This window comes from Puma concolor, chromosome A3 (assembly GCF_028749965.1).
Source record: "Puma concolor isolate L17-30 chromosome A3, mPumCon1.1.hap2, whole genome shotgun sequence".
Lineage (NCBI taxonomy): Eukaryota > Metazoa > Chordata > Mammalia > Carnivora > Felidae > Puma > Puma concolor.
In genome coordinates, this window is record NC_141669.1 from 1,069,195 (window position 1) to 1,088,955 (window position 19,761).

General features: G+C 57.8%; 1 protein-coding gene and 1 long non-coding RNA gene across 18 annotated transcripts in view; one reads left to right on the plus strand and one right to left on the minus strand.

The window, feature by feature from the left end:
- Positions 1–287: 287 nt before the first annotated feature.
- MYT1L (myelin transcription factor 1 like) overlaps positions 288–19,761 on the minus strand; it is a 427,914-nt gene continuing 408,440 nt past the window's right edge. For 11 of the 13 annotated variants that reach the window (XM_086699913.1, XM_086699905.1, XM_086699917.1 and 8 more), the window contains 4 exons: positions 15,176–15,267; positions 8,214–8,323; positions 3,423–3,566; positions 288–3,126 (listed from right to left, as the gene is read on the minus strand). In XM_086699913.1, coding sequence (XP_086556039.1) covers positions 2,986–3,126; positions 3,423–3,566; positions 8,214–8,323; positions 15,176–15,267 — 487 coding nt within the window. In that variant the 3' untranslated portion in view covers positions 288–2,985. The remainder of the gene's footprint in view (positions 3,127–3,422; positions 3,567–8,213; positions 8,324–15,175; positions 15,268–19,761) is intronic. The other 2 variants (XM_086699916.1, XM_086699919.1) reach the window with 1 other exon arrangement.
- LOC147582180 (uncharacterized) overlaps positions 5,028–19,761 on the plus strand; it is a 36,719-nt gene continuing 21,985 nt past the window's right edge. For all 5 annotated transcript variants that reach the window (XR_015248821.1, XR_015248819.1, XR_015248818.1 and 2 more), the window contains exons 1-2: positions 5,028–5,171; positions 6,221–6,349. This is a non-coding gene — a long non-coding RNA (uncharacterized LOC147582180). The remainder of the gene's footprint in view (positions 5,172–6,220; positions 6,350–19,761) is intronic.

The following is a 19,761-nucleotide window of genomic DNA, read 5'->3' on the forward strand; positions in this document are numbered from 1 at the left end:
GACAACGAGCCCGTCCCGGGAGACACCTGCGTGCAGACATGACGTGTCCTCACAAGAGCGAGGACAGGAGCGGAGGCAAACGTGGCCGAGTGGCCTTGCGCAGCAGCAAGGGGCAGGGAGCGTCCTCAGCTGCGCGGACGGCTTCGAGAAACCATCCATGGGGAGCCCTCGTGGAGGGAGGCGCCCCCCCTAGAGAGGCCGACACTGAAGCCACCGGCTCTGGGGCCACACGCTCCTCGTGGGCCCAGACGCCGTTTCCAGACTCAAGTGAAGACGCGGACCCTGGGTAGAGATCCATCGTGCTACAAATGTGGCAACACCGTTTTTATTTAGAGTAAGATGTGTTAACATCCAGCATGACAAAATTTGTACAAAGTTCACAATTTAAAAATGAAGTATCACTGCAACTTGTGATTCCACACATTTATAGCAAAATGAAAGTGTCAACAAACCCATGCCGTGTAGTACAAAAATAAATCAAACTTCAGTTCCACAGAGAGCACAATAAATATTTATACAAAATTCTGTCTTCATAAATGGTTACTTAAATTAACTCAGAAATGAATACGAACAATAAGTTATAATAAATAAACTCTGATGACTCACAATAATTCTGTATGAAAGGTCAGCATTCTAATATGTGACACTTTGTGATCCCTATATAATAGTCACAGATAACTCTTGATTGGATATTATGTACCAACGTTAGATGAGCAGCAGATTTGTGCTTAAAACCCCTTTCCATTGTACATAGGTGATAACGAGAAGAATCCAGAACTGATACTAGCTATTACTCTACTAAAAGCATTACTATATTGGCAAAGAAGCTGCGGACACATCGCGGCAGGGAAACGCATTCGCCCACACGAACGGCAGGGCCCCCCCGGGAGCCCAGGGCCCCGACGGCGTATATGGCATCGGGTGACCGAGAAGCACCTCGCTTCGGCTCTCGAAAAGGCAATTCTGAGCACGGCAGCTACAACTAATCGCACAACAGAAAGAGGGCGCTCTCCAGGGCGGGCGCTGCAGGGCCCCGGGAGGTCCGTCATCTTTCCCAGCTCGTTAGTAACGTCCTCGCGGAAAACTGTGAGCGTTTGTACAGTGGACAGTATAAAGTGCCGCTGGGGGTGTACATATATTTATACGCATATATATACCGAGGTTGAGTATTGTATCAGTATTTGCTGTGAGATCCCTGTAATCTCCCTTAGCAACATCGTCGGGTCAGCCGTGAGGGCTTCTGTCATCTTTCCAGGGCCGGCCTCGCGAGGCTGCTGACCCCGGGAATTGCACACCTCCGTACGGATATATAGGACAAGGTAAGTGCAAATAGTCGACTGGCACGTTGTGGGGACAATGACCCTGTAAGTCCTGTTCTGCTAAAAATATTTTTTTTTATTTTTACAAAACCCATCTTTTTTTTTTTTTTCATAACAAAATTTTAAAGTACTTCTGTACTTCCTGCATAACATCAAGACATGGAGGGAAGAGATGCTGTTACATGTAACTCAAGTCAACACCAGAAGACACAACACGCCGTCCTAGGGACTACTCGGAAGGGGAGGGCGCAGCAATCAAAAGTGGTCTTATGCATACATATAGTGCAGTCGTTGGAAGAAAACAATCAAATCTCCAAGTATAAGCAAGTCTAGGATGATCTAGTGTAAAGCAAAAAAGTGCTGAAGTATAGGTAATTACTCTTAAAATCTGATTGCATTCGTTCTTAGAATAGGTCGTGACAAATCAAAGAGCAAGGCTCTGCAAAGGCCCTGTGGTCGCCGGGTCTCCAAGGGAAGGTGGAACAGAAAGGCCTGTGTGCGGGCACTCGGCGTCGGGCGTCCCCGCTGAGCTGCGCTCCGCCGCCCAGCAGAAAGCGCCCCGCGGTAGGACTCCCGCCTCATTTGCCTTATTCCCCGAATGTGAAGTCATAGTAACAGCGACAACGACAGTAATAATTTCTAAAGGTGGAAAGAGGGGAAATAAATACTCTGAAATTATCTCTGAACTTAAATTAGAGCACACAGGTTCTGTGAGACAGACGCCATTGCAAGGACAGACGCTTCAGAGGGGCACACAGCTCTCGGGGAGATAAGGGGAGGTTGCTCCAAAGTCTACTGACACTGGAAAGGGAAATCTTCGCGCTGTCCACCTCTCATAAGCCCCTGTCTTAACTGCAGTTCCCAGAGGCACACCATGTAATGCTCAGGAGTTAATTTAAAAGTGCTGTTTAAGCTGCTTTGAATCTTCTGCCAAGTTTCCATGGCTTGATGTTGTCTTACAATAAATTACTTATCTCATTTCTTACAGTTAATCCATATGCCATTTCCTTGGAATGCAAAAAACCTCATTTATTGCCCCCACCATACACCATCCTCCTAAAACAAACAAACAAAAAAATCACATAATATTTCCAAGCATTGTTCAAAAATAAAGCATTTTTTTGCAACCAATTCTTGCTATGAAACAATATGCACACAAAATGTTATTTCTTAAATTCCATAAAATCCTCCAACATGAGGCAAAATGATAATGTCTAAAAAGTGGCTGCGGGGTCACCACATGATCATTCAAAGCTGGGTTGTTTTTTTTTTTTGTTTTTTGTTTTTTGTTTTTTTTGTCCATTTCAGTTCAAAATACTAAAACATTTAATCACTAAAGCATTAAAAAGAATTTACACTCTATTTATTTTGATCCGCTTACCTCTTCAGAAATATATATACCCCCAAATGTGCATACATTAGCAGCTATAAACATTACATGGCATATCACACTATGTCAGCTTATATGAAAACGTACAAAATGTGAATGTATTGAAAACTATTCTGCAGGTACTATCTTTAAAGCAAGACATAAAATCATTATGAAGTCTTGTAAGCGTCACACTGTTTCAAACAGAAATAAATATAGAACACTTTCTGGTGAATCACAGCAGCAAAGAACAACAGGTCTCCTTTTAAACAACATCCCGTCACCTACAGCAGCTGCTCAGACCTGAATTCCTCTTACAGCTTGCTTTATATTTTCCAGTAGGGCTTTATTTTCTGGGCTCTGATAACGATCTTGATTTGTATACATGTCCGTCAAAGTAGTCACGTATGCATCAAAATTTTGTTCATTGATTGGATCCTACGAGATATTAAATAGTAGTTCATACACAACTTTTACTTTCTTAATAGGATATTCACATCAGCATAAAATAGTATCATAGCATAGGGCCGCCGTCTTTTCGCTACTTAAAAGGCCTACTCAGAGCGTAAGGACTTAACCTTACGGGGAGCGCAGGATCTGCCCCACCGGTGCTTCTAGCCGCTAGCGCTACGGTTTTGGGGGCGGTGAGCGCAGACATCCAAAGTGTGGAGAACCATGAGCTTAGGCACAGAAGCAGACAGCGACTGCCTGTACGCCCGCCCTCAGTCACTTACCATGTGCGGCAGCTGGATGTTGGCTAGGCTGTGAATCAGGGACTGGCTCAGGTTGGCCAGCTCGTGCAGGAGAGACTCATTCTGCTGCTCGATTACTTTGTTCTCCTCTTCAATGGTCTTCAGGCTGCTCTCCATCGTGGTGATCTAGAAGGCACAAATTTGTGTGCCATGTAACAGGAGGGCGGGCCGTGGGGTGCGTGTGCCCCCACAGCGGCAGGCCTGGGCAGCCCGCCACCCAGAGGCCTGCTTCCCCCAGAAAGGCTTCGAGGTAAGAAGCGGTCGTTTTAAGGGTCCCGTTCTTACACTTTTGATGCATTACCCTCGAAATTTGCTACCGCAGCTTGTCTTTCCGGGGAGGGGCCGATGGGCTGGGCCGGCTTTTATTCTACGTTTTCACAGCTCTGTCCTCAGGCAGGACTATCACCGAGGACCTCTCCCGAGGACCTCTCCCACGAGGACGTCTCCAGCGACTACTCTGACCCCAACAACGCTGGGGCCAGCTCGTCCGGTTCAGCCTGAATCTAATTCTGCCCCCGGTTAAGTCCTAAACTGTAAAGTTACTCGTGAGGCAGGTGGCTGTCTGGTCCACAGGTAGCAGTGGGCCCTCGTCCACCTCCACGGGCGATCGCTGCCCCCTCCCCCCGGGTGGTACGCAGTAGGCGTTCTCCGCATCTGCAGGTGGAGACATGACCGCCTTCCTGGACTACCTGAGGCCTACCGGGCTTCTCTTAAATGAGAGGCTCAGGGGCCTTAGCGCCCCCCGGCCCCGCCTCCAGCCCACAGCCAGCGCTCACTGACCCAGCCCGAGCCGCCCCCACCCGCCTGGGCTGCTGGGCGTGCACGCAGCCCGGGCGAGGCAGGCAGGGCGCGCGGGCGACCCAGGGCACAGTTAGGGCCCAGGAAAACGGGCACCTGAACCCGGTTCTTCACGGGGAAGCCGCCTTGGCCCCTGAGTTACTTGCACCGCCCCTCAAACTCTGCTCCCCCGTTCCTCACGGAGCCCTTCCCTGCTCCCGTTAGCCTGCCTGCTGCTTCCTCGGAGAGCCAAGACCCGGGGCCTAAGGGGGGCCGCGGGCAGCAGCGGCGCGGGGGTACACGGGAGGGCTCTGGAGAACACCCACCCACGAGGCTCTCCTGCAGGGATGCGCACCGTGTCCCCACAAGACCTCGGTTACTCCTGCACCGCTCATCAGCTCGGGCCCAAACTAAAGTGACCCGCCCCGGAAACACGTGGAGTTGGCCGCAGGGCAGACTGCTGAGCAAAAGCAGGCCCCAGCCCCGCCCACCTGCCCCAGCCACGCCCCCTGTCCCAGCCCAACTTCCCGTCCAGCCCCGCCCTCCTGCCCCAGCCCCGCCTAGCTGCCCCAGCCCCTCCCTCCTGCCCCAGCCCCAACTTCCTGTTCAGCCCCGCCCCCTGTCCCCGCCCCGCCCACCTGCCCCAGCCCCAACTTCCTGCCCCCGCCCCACTCTTCTGCCCCAGCCCCGCCCCCTGCCCAGCCCCGCCCACCTGCCCCAGCCCCAACTTCCTGCCCCCGCCCCACTCTCCTGCCCAAGCTCCGCCCCCTGCCCAGCCCCGCCCCCCTGCCCCAGCCCCGCCCTCCTGCCCCAGCTGTCTGAGGGTGGGGCTCTCCCCTGCTCTGGGAGGGGCGGTGGAAGAGAAGGAGGCGGAAGCGGAGACCTCTCCAGTCCGTCCTGGAGCCAGTAGGGAAGCGGCTGTTGTGGCAAAGCCCAGCGGAAGAAAGGCCAGAGGTAACTCTGGTAGAAGGGGCCTACAAACCAAGAGGCCTGCACTGGTGGGGGTTCCAGGACTGGGGTTTGGGCAGCCGGCCAGCAGCCTGGTTCTGCTGCCCATGAGCCATGTGGTCTTGGTCCCCTCCCTGTCCTCAGCTTGGGGACAAGGACACAGGTGTCCCTATCTGACAAGCACATCCTCTCTGAATGCTTGGGGAGCACCTAGTCACTGTGGCAGAGCTGAGAGGCGCCGGGAAGGCCTGTGTGTGTGCATTCAAAATCTAGACAAGACTTGAGTGAAAAATGAGATTTATAAGCAAAATAGACGTAGCTAAGAATCACTGATTTGAGAATATTAGAAACATATGTAAGTCTTCATACTGTTCTGACCATTTCAAATGGAGAGACCGCCACTTTTGGTCTCCAGTTCTGGACCTGGGACCCGGGGAGAGGCTGGGGTCAGACCCGCCACCCAGAAAATGATCGGAAGCAGCAGAATCTCTTTCCACGCTGAAGACTTGCACGCAGCCCCAGCGTATGAACAGGCGAGGCAGCACTGGGCCCAGAGCCGCGGGCTCGGTCCCTGTCTCTCCGAGTCACCTGGGCAGGGCCTCAGGCCTGGATTTGCTGGGTCGGGGAGAACAGCAGGGAACGGACCATCTCAGTGGTTCGTCCGCTCAGACTGCTGGGCTGTGTCCCCTGTGGTGTCTCTGTGCGGCCTGGTGGCCCCGGGAATGCTTGCCTTTACCTCTGGTCACTGATAGGGAGTGAGGGTGCCAGGGGTCATGGGAAACCCAGGGGCAGGACCACCAACCTTCTGGCACTTTCCAAGACAAGGTTGGGAGGCTAACTGTGCCATGGCCAAAATTTAGAAGGCAGAGGCACTCAGGGGCTGCTGGGTAGCAGGGCTCTTGTGGCCACAGCCTCATTTGTCCCTGAGCGCCGACTGGGGGCGGGAGGTTGCCAGGAATGAGCACGTATGCCTTCCTCCTGAGGGACCTTCCTCCGGGCTGCTCCCGGGCTGCTGAGTGCTGTCTCCGTGGCCGACTGACCGTGTCATCATTCAGCTGACCTGCCCTGCACCCTCCAGCCCCGGAAACCATGGGCTCACGGACCCTGGCTCAGCGTGCTGCAGTCCCTTGAAGACACCGGGCTTGCATTCCAGAGACGAGGAGCCACCGAGGGATAGCAGCCAGGTCAGTGGGATACATGTCAACCCTTAAATTCATTTTTGACGCTGGAGGCGCATGGATGCCTCCAGGAGCACACGTTCCCACGGGATGTCGGAAAGCCCCAGGTGGGCAGTGGCAATCCACACGGGGACAAAAGGACCAGCGAGGGGTGAGACGAATGTGTGCACAGGGGCCTGTATCTGCTCCGGATGTGCGGGGCTGCTGGGAAGCTCGGGTCTGGGGGCGCCCAGCGCCTGGCCCTTGTCCCTGCACTGGCTCCCGCTGCTGGGCCCCATTTCCAGCGTGTGAGGGCTCGGCCCCTCGAGCAGACACACGGGAAAGCTGTGTTTCCACCGCAGGGCCGGCCGGGCACGGAGGTGGGCAGGAAGGAGGCCTTCCAGCGGGACACGAGTGCGTTTTGTCAGAATGGGGCCCGGCTGGCTGCGGCTCACCGCCCAGGGCAGGTGGGGGGTTCTGAGTCCTCGGGATTACGAGCGCGAGCTGGGTCGATCAGTGTTCAGGCTTCCACCCGTGGGAGCAGAATACAAGTCCGGGAAGGTGCTTTCATCGGACCCAGTGAAACAAGTCACTGCAGGTGTGCGGGCTCACGGGGGCCCCTGTGGCCCTAGAGTCCTCCTGGGGCCCTCACCTGCTTCGGGCCTCTGACCTGGGGCCGGGCACGGCCCTGCATGCGGATTGGTGCTAAGGACAACGCCCAGCTGGTAACCAGAGCGAGCCCTGGCGAGGCTGCCGTGGGCCAGCAGGCTGGCGTGGAAACGGCTCAACAGAACAGTCGCGCCGGAGAGAGGACGCCCCCGCTTTGCGCTTCTTTCCCACTCAGGGCACCCGTGGGGTCCCCCTGGGCGCTCCAGTGGGGACACAGCCTCCCTGGAGGTGCGATGCCGCCACAGACGGAGCCAGCCCGCTGCACGGCAGAGCTGTGACCCCTACCCGATGTGCCACAGGCCCGCTCTGTGGGCGGCCAGGAGGGGTCCGCAGGGGGAGGGCGTGCAGCCCTGGCTTCCTCCAGGACGGACGTGCCTCGCCTCAGCTGTGACGGCAGCACCCACGTGCGCTCCCAGAGAGGAGGCAGGGCGCCTGGGGTGCCGCGTGGACTCGGGGACGGGACTCGGAGCTGCCGCGGACGGGCCATTGGCCTCGGCTCAGCCAGTCATGTGTAACGGGACAGTGATGACACTTACCCCGTGGACCACTGTGCGTGCAGTGGGACTATACACCACGGCCCCTGCGGCCAGGTATCCAGTAGGTGCTCAATAATGGCTGCTCCTTCCTTCCTTCCTTCCTTCCTTCCTTCCTTCCTGACACTGGGCACCTGGGCCTAGGACCCCATGAACGGGCAGCCTTCCTCCCTCCCTCCCTCCCTCCCTCCTTGCACTGGGTACCTGGGCCTGAGACCCCACGAACGGGCGGCCTTCCATAAGACCCTGGGGCCAGGCTGCTCCTTTCCGGGAATTATGCTGTCTCCCTAGGTAACACAGTGACCACAGGACATTAGGGCCTGCCGTGTCTCGGGAGGAAAGCAGCTCATGTGCAGGAACGGGAGACCCTCCGGGCAGGACTGCTCGCAAAGGGCATTTCACTCAAGTGTGTGTTGGGGCAGGAAGCAGGGGGCTGGCGGTCACTGTGCACCAAGGGTTCAGCCACCAAAACAGCCCACATCAGCAATCAGGACATGGGATGAAAATGGGGTGGCATATAGGGGAAGGGGAGCACATGACCTCGGCCCGAGCACTGGAGCGTCCCCGGAGCCCCAAGGCTGAGTGCTGGCCTGTCCCTAGGCCCAAGAGCTGGCACGTCCCCGGGTCCCCGGGTCCCCGGGTCCCCGGCCCGAGCGCACACGGTGGCTAAAATTGAGGGCTTCAAAAACTGTTACCTGAGTCCTGAGTTTGATCATATCGGCTTCCATCTGGGAGTTGGACTCGTTGAGCTCCTTGATCTCTTCATCCAACTGCTTGATTTCTTCATCGTTTTCTATGCCTGTAAGGACAGAACTGCGTTCAAGCATCGTGCGTGTAGACACAGCCACCGTTTTGAGTTTTCTGTGCTCTTTTTATGTTTGGAACTGGGTTTTCTGGAAGAAGAGACTCTTGGGTTTATAGAATAGCCCAGTTTGCATGTTCTTCCAGCCCTACAACCGAGGCACACAGACCCCTCTCCACCGTGAGGGGGCCCCTCGGGGACAACCGCCCAGGGCCCCGCTGCCCCGTCTCTGTCCTGGAGGTGGGCTCACCCCCCTCAGCCCATTTTCAGTCTCTCCCTTGTCACACCATGGACACATCCAAAAACGAGACCAACGGCGTCCCTGCCCTCGCCAGGCCCCGCAGAGCCGCTGACATGTGACCACACCTGCGGCCCGAGTGTCCGGGGCCCCCTCCCGCCAAGACTCGTGGCGGCTGAGGGGGACTGCGGGGGTCGTCCCCAAAGGGCTCTCTGCACACGGGCCACGTAACTGACACAAACAAGAAAATGCTAGAAAGCATGCATCTGCTGCTGGGACTGCTGCGGCTGCGGGGCGATGGGGAGTATAGGCTGCACCAGCCCCCCGCCCCGCCCTGGGTGCCCTGGGACCGACCGCCAGCTCTGGCCTCATGGGGCGCCGGGGCCAAGTTTCTAGCTCAGTTGGCTGCTTGCTGGCAGTGGAAGGCGCCAGGGCGGAAAGATCCAGACCCTTTTTCATTCTGGCCTGTGGGTCTTTTAAGGCTGAATGTAGTCAAGGGAAGAATGGTAGGAGTCCCACAGAGACTCTCACCCTTGACAGCCCAGGACTCGGGTTGCCATCCCATGGTCACATAGCTCAGCAGTGGAGGCTGACTTAACGCTCGGACAAGGTGCGCAGCCCAGGCCTCGGGGCCAGAACAGACGCCCTTCTCCAGTCTGCAGACAGAAGGGGGGGCGGCCACCTGGGAGGGAAGGCCCGGGACACCTGGGGCCCTGGCCCACCCGGCCTCCCCACCAACGCGTCCGAAAGACAAAGACAGAGCGGTGGGATCCACGGTGTTGGGTCTCAGTTGTCGATTTTAGTGGAAATGGAAAAGAAAATGGACATCGGAACAGTAGGCGATCTTCTTGAGGTGAACCACACGCGCACATCTTGGGGGAGATGCGGCCTTTCCTCTGTACAGCAGAGAGAACACGCGTGTTCGGCTTGATTTCTGGGTCCACCACCCTTCCTTTCCAGTCTCCTCCACAGACCCACCCCGGGGGCTAAATTGCAAACAAGCAGATCTTGAACCTGCGGAGCTCCCCCTGCCCCCCCCCCCCCCCCCGGAGGGACCAGCTGTGGCCCGCTGACCCCACGAGGCTGGGTCTCATGGCCCTGGCTCCACCATAGAGGCCTCAGCATGTGTCCCCAGCCATGTCTTACAGGGTCCGGAACGTCACCAGCGAAGCCTCCCTGCTCGCCATCCCACGTATCTCCCAAAGCTGTTCACGGGTCCAAGAGGAAATCCTTCCAGCGATTTGAGCTGTTACATTTCCCCCCTTGTTTATCTGTGACCAGACTTCCTTGGCAACTCTCTCAGCCGGGGTAGGCTGATTGAGTCACCGCATGTGGTCCTGAGCACACAGGAGGGCTCAGCCCAGGGGTGGCTGATGACATTATTGTTTCTGGGGACGTTCGGATGCGCCTGGAGATAAGAACACGGGTGCGTAAGAATCCTGATTTGTAAAGCAGCTAGACTGTGAAGCAGTCTATCCGCTAACACGGATTGGCCACGCCAGCAGCCCAGGCGCGTGGAGAACATCTGTCACACAAACGGACCTGGGGACCCGTGAACCGACGGCCCTTCCAGCCTGTGTCTGAGCTGGTGCATTTCCAAAATGAATTTCGGTTCAGGTTTCTGAGCAAGTGCTTCGTGTGATACCTTCTGCGGTTTTTTAGGTCTGAACAAACTTAAAACTTGGCTTTTTCGGGCTGTATGTCATGTTTCTGTGGATCCAAACACTGCATCAGCGTGAGTGTGGTCTCGTTTCTAAGAGGCACAGGGAACCTTCCTGTTTTGTGCCGACCCCTGAGGGACCCCTGAGGTCTGTCTCATCCAGATTCAGGTGACTTCTGAAAGACACCACTATTCACGGCGAAGCCTTCTCTCTGGTGCTCGCAGGGAAGGGGGCGTCTCCCCGAGTCCCTCTGGTAATAGCTCTCCATCCTGTGTGCACCGTGCAAAGGAAGAGCCATCAGCGAACAAAACAACTGGTTTCTCTTACACGTCAAATGAAAGGTCTAGGTTTTTATTTGTGTGTGGTGGCTAAAAGTGTGGAAGGCTAGACCTGACCGTGTTTCGCGGTGGAGCCTGTGCGGGAAGGCTGGTGTAGCTCTTCTTGGGGACCCGTCCTGCGTGGACCCTCAGAACTGTTTGGTCACGACGTCTGACTCTGGATAATTCTTGATAAGAAAAGGATGCTCTGCGCACCTGCCTGTTCCCAGCGTCAGTGTGGCACGTTTCCGCTGATGGTGTCGGAGTGGAATTGTGACTGAAACAACTCATCTGAGGTCAGGCGGGTTGAAGATGACCGCGCTGTCACAACGCCCAGAGGACTGTGGGGAAAATCGCACTGGCTTGTTGGAGGCGATGTCAGCAGTAGCCAAAATAAGCTGAAGTTCGTAAAACCCCCGACGTGTCGACATCTTTCTCGTGGGGCTGCCTTCTAGCAAATGAAAGCTTAGAACGGTTTTGAGGAAGCTCTGAGAAGAGAACGTGGTCTCTGGAAAACGGGTGACATCTTGGGGGCCCTTTTACTGGTTTGAGTTTTTACAAAAGAGTGTCCAGCATTTCTTACTTTCTACTTAACTTTCCTGGGACAGCCGCAGAGACCACACGACCTGAGATATTTCCCGGACACTGGACGCATTTCTGACCCGCCCCGCTGAGGGGTTTGAGAAGCCACGGCTGTAGAGCCTGGAATTTGAAACGTGACAAACCCGGGACCTAAATCCGTATCTTCCCACGGAAGAGTTTGGTGATGAGTAATTTTCGTAGTCCTAAACTTCAAACTCCTCCATTGCAAAAATGGTCCCTCTCTGACACAGTGGTTGTTAAGAGATGAATTAATCTATAAAAGACGCGGGAGTCAGACTCGAGCGGCGGGGGCTAAAGGAAGCGGCTGGATAGCAAGTGTTCCTTGAGAAGCCAGCGTGGGTCTCCGTGGTCACCTGTCTTCAGTGAAAAGTGACAGAGACTGTTTTTTCCTGCTGACCTTGCTGCAGGCTGACAAATAACTGAAGGGAAAAGGAAGAGTGAAAATACTGTATGTGGCCTAGCACGGTGGGCTTCCAGTTCTGCCGAACTGAAAAATTAAAAACAAAAATTCCTTTTTATAAGTCTTAACTTGGTCCTCTAAATGTTTTATTGTAAGTTCAGTTTCCAAAGATACGTATTTTCAAAATTGTATGCTGTGGAGTGCTTTAAATAATGTCCATCACAGCCTTGGACCAAAGAGTTTAGTCCATAAGATTTACGAGCGACTTGCACTGCACGGACCAAGCGGCAACTCAGGCGTCATCACCAGAGCGGCCTGCGGGTCAGACCCACTTTCTGACAGAAGTCATATCATTTCACGTCCAGTAAAAATACAGCAGGGGCCCTGTGCTGACCTTCCCATCTCTGAGTTTTCTTCTAGGAGCGCAGGATTCACGGACGGATGACCGTTGGTTTGTCTGTGAAACAGGGTGCCTGCCGCATCTGTCCTGTGCGCTTGGCCGGCCCCCCGCGTGCCCGGGCGGTTCCCAGCATCCCGGCCGCCCCTATAGCGGACATTCACCTGTGAGGGTGGCAGGGACAGAGTGGGGGGAAGGTGGACGGGATCTCAGTCCCTTGGGCTCAGGAGAGAGTCCAGAGAATTCCAGCGTCTGGAAACAAATTTCCTCGAGCTCTCCCCATACGCCTGCCCCTAGGACACCCCCGAGGCCCCAGGTCATGGTGCGGTGCCCGCTTCTGGAGACGGGAGAGAGCGACTGGGGTGCAGCGCGCTTGTCCGTATCTCAGGGCAGTGGCACTTCTGCTGGGTCCTCGCCTGCAGGGAGGCTGAGCTTAAGCGTGTCAGCGCCTGCAGCGGGCAGCGGGGACAGAGGCCCGCCCCCGGCCTCCGTGTTCGATAGATGTCACAGCCCCTTCCCGCAGCCTGACTTCTGTGACAATCCAGGGAGGAAGAAGGAGGGCTGCCTCATTTCCTTCTGTCCTTGGCAAGACGCGGACAAAGATCCAACAACAACAACAAAAGAGCAAAAACAAAGGCGGGGACAGCTGGGCTGGCAGCGGGGTGGGGTGGGGGGGTGGGGAGCTGCCTGCTGAGGGGGCAGAGGGGGCTCTGCAGAAGGGTCTGAGCAGAGGCCACACCTCCTGCTGCTTTGAGAGCCGTTCTGGGGGATAAAGAAATCATGGCGACCTTTAAGTTTGAAGAATAAGGAGAAGGGCGGAGGGGGAGGAAGAAGAGGAAGGAAGGAAGGAAGGGGGGGGCAGGGTCCCAGATTTCAGCGCCAGAAGGGAGCTTCAAGGACACTCAGAAGAGCTCCTTTTTATTCAGGTGAACACTTGACGGAAGGTGCTGGAATCCCAACACAGGAGTAGCTCAGCCAACTGAACAGTGGTCTCCTTGAGGCCTGCGCGCTCACGGAAGAGCCGGGCGTGGAGGGAGGGAAGCTTCTGGCCACGTTACCCGCGAAGGTGTTAGAGCATTGTCAGGCCAGGTTGCACTCAAGATATTCGAGAAAAGAGACAGAGACAGACTGTTTTCCACATCTCAGCGGGGGCAACGCCGCAACCAGATCTCTGCACGTGGCAGGACGGGGGTGATCCTTGTGGAAAACGGTGTGTTCTGGCCGGTCCCCGGGAGCGGCAGCACGTTTCCCCCGTGCTTGCCCGGGGGTCCGCGGCTCAGGGTGATGCCCAACCATCCTCGCCTCACGACACAGCCTCTGCACCGAGAGGAGTGTCCCCAGGGGTCACTAAGAAGTGACTCTGGTCCTGGCATGAAGAATGTCCAGACAGATGAGAAACTCGGGCTCAGGAGGACCCGGGTCGGTCCAGCTCCCACCTCTCATGGCTGCGTGACCCGAGCCGCCGCACCCTGGTGAGAGCGTGACAGAATGCGTCCCTGCACCCGGATCCCGCCTGCCTCCCTCTGCATGGCCCCTCCTCGGGTCTGTTTTCTGTCCTTTCCTTCTCTGCACTGACCCCCAGCCTGCTGCCGCTTCTGTCACCGAAGAGTGTGGACCGTCACAGGCCCGACCCACCGGCGGGGGGCGGCTGCTTGATCCCCAGGGCGTCTGGTGAAAGGTCACGCTGAGTGTTTCCGGAAGGGTGGCGGTGGTGGTTTCTTCCCGGCGGCCGGCACTGCTGTTCACGGCCGAGAGGTGTGACGGCAGCGGGCCTGGCACCTCCCGACGGCTTCCCCACGCGGCCTCGGGCCTGCGGGTGACGGTGCGGTTCCCGAAGCTCCGGGAGGCGGCGCTCCACGCGCTCGAGCTCCGTGCCTGTGGCCCCGAGCGTGTGTCCCACAGAAGCGGGGAGGCCAGAGCCCGAGCCTTCCAGACGCACGCATCGTGACCCTGGCCGTCTTCCCGGCAGTGATGGCCGCATGTTAAGGACCGCGTGGTGCAGGAGGCTCGAGGACGCCCCGGAGCTGCTGTCGGGACCTGGAATGAGTGGTCGGGTGGCCGTGACCGTGACCGGCGGAGGCCTCGGGGCCCTGGCCCGGCCGGCCTTCCTGCGGGGGAGGCGGCCTCAGGCAGACCCCAGCAGAGGGGGCCAGGTCCCCGGGGCTGCAGCTCCAGGGACGGGCCCAGGGACTGGGCTCATGTGGGCCCATGTCTTGCACTGCTGGCCGCTGCTCCCGGGGGCCCAACCTGATGGCGGTGCCTGCCCGGGACCCCTGCTTTGCCAGCCTCGGGGTCGGCCCTGCCCCGGCGCCCTCCTCGCAGCGTCCTCTGAGGAGGGGCCCTGCCCCCGCTCTCCGAAGTGGCAGTTTGCCGAGTGGTTGCAAATCCCGGGCGCCGTAATCCCTCGAGTGGTGTTCTACCAAGTCCCGCCAACACCGAGTCAGCCGTCCCAGGGCAGGCGCAGGTCGGAGGCTGCGAGCCCTGCTTACGTCCCAGCAACCGTCGGGCTGGAGGCTCCTTCTATGCGTGTTTCTGCTGAAAGACACCTGGATGCTCGTTGTTGGTTCGTTAGCGCTGACCTCACGGCCACCACCGGCACAGGACAGGCGTGGGCGGGGCTCACGTAACACACGCGTCACTCGCGGCACCGCGCCTTCCCAACAGAACTCCCCCCGCCAAAGGCTCAACAACTCCGAAAATGCCCCTCTAAAAAGACTGTGAAAAGGAGCCCATTTGCAGCATGAGCGCGGTCTTGTCCCCTCAGCCTGCAGAGCCACACTTCTCCCGCCACATCCCCAGGGGCCACACACGCACCGCGATTTGCAACTCTGCATGAACTCGTGAATGAAGGAGGAAGCTGTGAATACTGGAGAGGCCGGGCTGCTTCCTCGCCCTCCCTCCCGTGGCACCCCTGTACTCCCGGCTCTGGCACCCAGAGGTCCTTGCAGGTGGACAGTGGGCCAGCTGGGAAGCTCAGCGTGGAGGGGGTAGGAGGGCGGCTGTCCCCAACCCGGCCGCTCCAGGAGGGCCTGGGGCAGAGGCACAACGGGGGCAAACTGCTGGGACTGCTGGGGACACTCCCCCTGACCCCAGACGGATGGACTGGCCTCTTAGATGCGGCCGGAACTATCCCGCCCCGGCAGAGATGCTGCGACTGTCTCAGGCTGTGGTTACGCCAGAGGACAGAGCGGGGCCGCAGCTCCTGCCCCCCGGGCAGCCCGTGGGGTGGTTACCGTTGCTGGCCCGCTGTCGGATGGTCAGCATCTGCTCTCCTGACAGCTTCGCCTTCTTCATGGCTGACGTGGCTCGCGGGCATCCCGACAAGCTGGGGACAAGACACGGGTGGCATTAGTCACGGGCCTCCGAGACCCCCAAAGCCCTGCAGAGAGAACAGTCGTGAGCCACGAGGGAGGCGTGTCGCCGAGTCATTTCGTCAGACTGGTTGCCGGCCACAGGCTTTTTGCGAATGGGAAACAAGCCAGAGCAATGGATTCCGCGTGGCCCAGTCCCCACGCACGAGGGGGCCTGTGTCTGCCTGTGGATTCGGGGACGGTTCTGCACGGGACCCCGGGCCAGGTCGCCGCTCGCCCCCTTCACCGTGTGCCTTCTGGGGCCGCGTGGCTGTCTATGGAGCAACTGGCTTTGGAAAACTTCCTTATTACAGAAGGTGTCAAACCTACAGGAGGCCTGAATTAAGATCTGATTTTAAACGTACGAAAGCGGAAAGATCCGATAACGAGCTCACCCCCACATTCACCGTTCCGTCTCACGGCACATCGGGTCCTCCTGCACCCGTCCTGCCTCCAGTAGACTACTGGGGGCGATCGCAGTTGTGAAAATGGAGCCCCGATATCATGATCTCACTGGAATGTTTAAAACCCCTTTGCCACTGACATCAAATGTGTGGCCTCTTTGCAAACTTCCCATCTGCCCCCTGACGTTGCTAACACTCTGTCCCCTCCGGGTGCATGTGCAGAACCGGGAATCTGGTCCCTGTGTCTGTCTGACGACCGTCCTCCCAGGCGGCTCCCCTCCCTCCGTCTCTTTCTCACTATGTAAGCATTGAGGACGATTGCATCCGACACGTTCTGTGGCCCCGAGCCTGGGCCTCCCCACCCCTGCCCCTTGGGGGCTCACTCTTACCCGCCACCGTCCGGAGGGACCGACACTGGGGGCCCCCGCACTTGTGGTTCCCCTGGCACTTTGTGTGTGGATGAAATGAAAACTGTACGTGTGTATACAACTGTATGTCCAATATCACATATATATTACATCACGTATGTATAATGTTGTATTGCACCCATAATTCAGGGCCAGATGGACCACAGCCTAGCGATGCTGTGAGGGCTTTACCTGTATCTGTGTCCATCCAACACCCGGTGACAGCGTGGCTTACGTGGTTATTAGTAATACCATGTAATGTCTGTGTTCGTGTCGGAGGCTTTCTAAGTGTCTTCACACACTTTTCTCACACGTTTTCTGATGGGGATTAGCACTGTTTGGGGGAAGACGTATCCTTGTACGTCACATATTTTCACGGTCCTGCGTGGTTCATGCCGACGTCCAAGCGGTCTTTGGTCCGCTGTCTGTGAGACGTTGGTATTCGGTGCCGTGCAGAGTATTCGTGAGAAATCACCACACCTGCTGCTCTTCCTGGGACCTTCCCTCCGTGAGCCGTGTTTGCTGATGGTGTTTCCAGATTTTTGGGGCGTGAGCTCCCAGGGAAAATGCCTCTGGGCCCCCGATGGCATGGCGGGTGGGGGACAGGAAGGCACTGGAGGGTCCCCCGGGTTTAGTCATCTGGGGGGGGTGCTCCATGCTCCTGCCGGGGACGAGCCTCGTGTGTGTTTGTTCCCCGCTGTCTGTCACCACGGTGGCCCGTGACCGTCCCTTCACGGAGCCAGGCCCTCAGCTTGGGTCCTGCCTGTTCAGCCCACTGTGGACGGACCACCGCCCTCCGGCTTCTCCAGAGCAGTGTCCCAGCGGCCGCCTCCACTGTCTTTTCGGGGCTCCGCGTCCGATGTCGGCAAGCGCGGTTCGTCCTGCCCGTGTCCGCGTCTGCCCCGCTGCTAGAAAGCGGGCCCGGCCGGTCACCAGCCCCCAGCTCTCGCATCCCGGGGTCCTGTCCTGTCCCCGCTCAGCAGGGCTGTTCAGAGGCCAGCTTGTTGCCGGCCGAGTTTGGTGGCTCCTGGAAGCCGCTAGCACCAGTGTGGTGCCCGCTGGGTATCTCCCCACCCGAGTTCCCCTGCCCTGACGATAGGGTGGTGGGAACTAAGCCACGCGGCAGTGCACGGTCGCAAAGCAGCGAAGGGGAGGCGTCAGCAGCGTAGACCCACCGGGCATCTCCGGGGGTGCCTAGAACGCTGCTCCCAGACCCGAACGTGCAGCGGAAGGAACACCGTCCAAATTCGGACTCCTCGCCCACACTGCCTTCATCTTCCGAGGCTTCTCCTGGTTTTCAGTGACGTGAAGGGCCAGCTGGGGATGGCAGGCCACCGCCCTCAAGCCGGGAAGCTGAACCGGGACTCAGCACCGCAGAGTCATCTGTTTTGCTCAGGCCCACCCACCCGCGCACGGGGACCGCATGACCTCATGGGTGAAATTTGGAAGTGTCCCGTGGCACTGAGCTGGGTGCGGGGCGGGTCCGTGGGTCTGGTGGCAGCTCACGCTGGCCTCACTTTGTGGCGTGTTGACTCCTGGGGGCCCGGATGGCTGAGGACTTGGGAATGTCCCACGCCCGCTGCCTCCAGGGAGCGGACCTGGGGGTCTCGGTGTGGCTCCCACGGGGGCCCAGTGGGCCATCATGGGAACGCCTCTAATTACAACTGCATCGCTCTGAGTGGGGATTTGGAAAGTCGCAGAGTCTCAGTTCTGGCCACTGTGGGGATCACTTAACTTGTTGCCCACCCGGCTTGCCGCCTCCCCCCTCCCCCAGTTCCCCAGATGTCAGGCACAGGGACAGCACCGGGAAGCCCAGGGTGGGCCCCGGCAAGCGCTTCAGAGGGAGGCGGGACATTCGGTCGGAACATCGGCCCCAAAGGGACTTCGTTCAGGAGAATCTTACAGCTGAAAATAGCTAAATTAAGGGAAAGGCTCCGGAAGGTACGGCTGAAAAGACACGGGGGCAGTGCGGGTGGGTCGTGGGAGGAGGACCTGCCTTGTGGGCAGGTGGGGTGTGCTGCCCAGAGGCCCAGAGAGCGGGGGCGGGGGGCCGAGCATTTAGGGACAGAGGACTCTCGGGGACCCGCACGCGGGGGTGTTTGTGGCTCAGAACTCGGCCCGGAGGCACGCACCCAGATGCAACCGGCCTCTTTCCAGCCACGTTTTACCACCTGGACACTTGATTTACTATTTGCTGTCTCACCTTGCTGAACGGCCCCCTTCCTGTGTGACTGTCACCTGAGAGAGAGGAGATACACTAGTAACGGGGCCTGCAGTGTGGACAGTCAATGGTCACAGCCATCTCCCACCCCCCGCTTCTGCTGACTCACGAGCAGGAGGCATCGTGTGGGGGGAGGGGCACCAATGTCCCTGCTGAACTGTCTACTGGGCTTCCTGGCTCTCTAGGGTTTCTAGACCACCTGCCCCCAACGTGCGGGGAGGGGGTAGGAGGCTGGTACACTGCCCACGGGAAGGCTGGCCGCCCCGGGGCAGGATGGTCACCCTGACAGGAGGGCCAACCTGGCAGAAGTGTCACCTAGGCAGGAGGGTCACCCTGGCTGGATGGTCACCCCAACAGGACAGTCACCCTGGCTGGAGGGTCACCCCAGTGGGAGGGCCTGGGTCTCGGTGCTGGGTGGCCACAGAGCATCGGGGGCCCCGAGGCGGGTCTCTGGTCCTGGCTCTGCTGCTCTGGGGGAGCCTGTGGGGCACGGTGCCCCCTCCACGGCTGCTCTCGTTCCTTCAGGACGCCTTCTCTAAACTCAGCAAGCGCAGATCTGAGCCGAACCGCCTCCAGGCTCGGGGACCTTCCCCTGGGTGTGTGTCCCGCTCTTCCCTCGGTGATTTTCCTTCTCCTGTTTTCTCTCTTTTCCTACCTTCGCAGATCCCTGTGAGCTCCGTAGGAAGTGTCTCGATTCTTTCTCTGTTTTTTTTAAATTATCTTCTTTTCTCATGTTTATAATTTAAGAGAGATTTCCTCGACTTTATATTCTGACCTTGTAACTGAACTTTTTATTTCACTTGTCTTTGTTTTAAAAAGATCTTTCTTGTTCTCTTAATTTTTCTTGGATTAGGAATATAATAATTTGTTACATTCTGTTTATTCTCCTTTTCTGATGACAAAATTAAAAAAAAAATCTCCCCTCTCCAGAAATGCCTGTTTTCTCTGAGCTTTTCTTTCTCTTTATGCAGTTTCTCTCGCTTTCTGTTACGTTGCTTAGCGCTTTCCTTAACCAGTCGGTCGTCCTTGGCTGTTCATTCCCATGGCCCCAGTATTGCCAGTTGAGGCCTGTCTTTGGGGCCTGCGGACGTCTGTCTGGAGGTCACAGGGGTTGCACACAGGCTGACGCGGTGGCCACAGCAGGTTGGGAGCAAGAGGCGGAGGGCCCCACGCCCCCCTCCATTCCTGCTTCCCATGCACCTGGGACCCCATCCCTTCTGCTGGGGCGAGGGGCGCACGAGGCCGGGCTCCTGGAGCCCCGCTCTCCTTACAGAGATTTCCACCTGGTGCGATTTTGGAGCCCGCCCCGAATCCCGCCGCGGGGTCCGTGGGGCCCGCGGGCCGCGTGCTCACTTCTGGTCCGTCCCCACCTTCCTGGGTCCGTGCGCCTGCGTCCACCGCCTCCACGGCTCCCGCTACTTGGTGCGAGTGACGGAG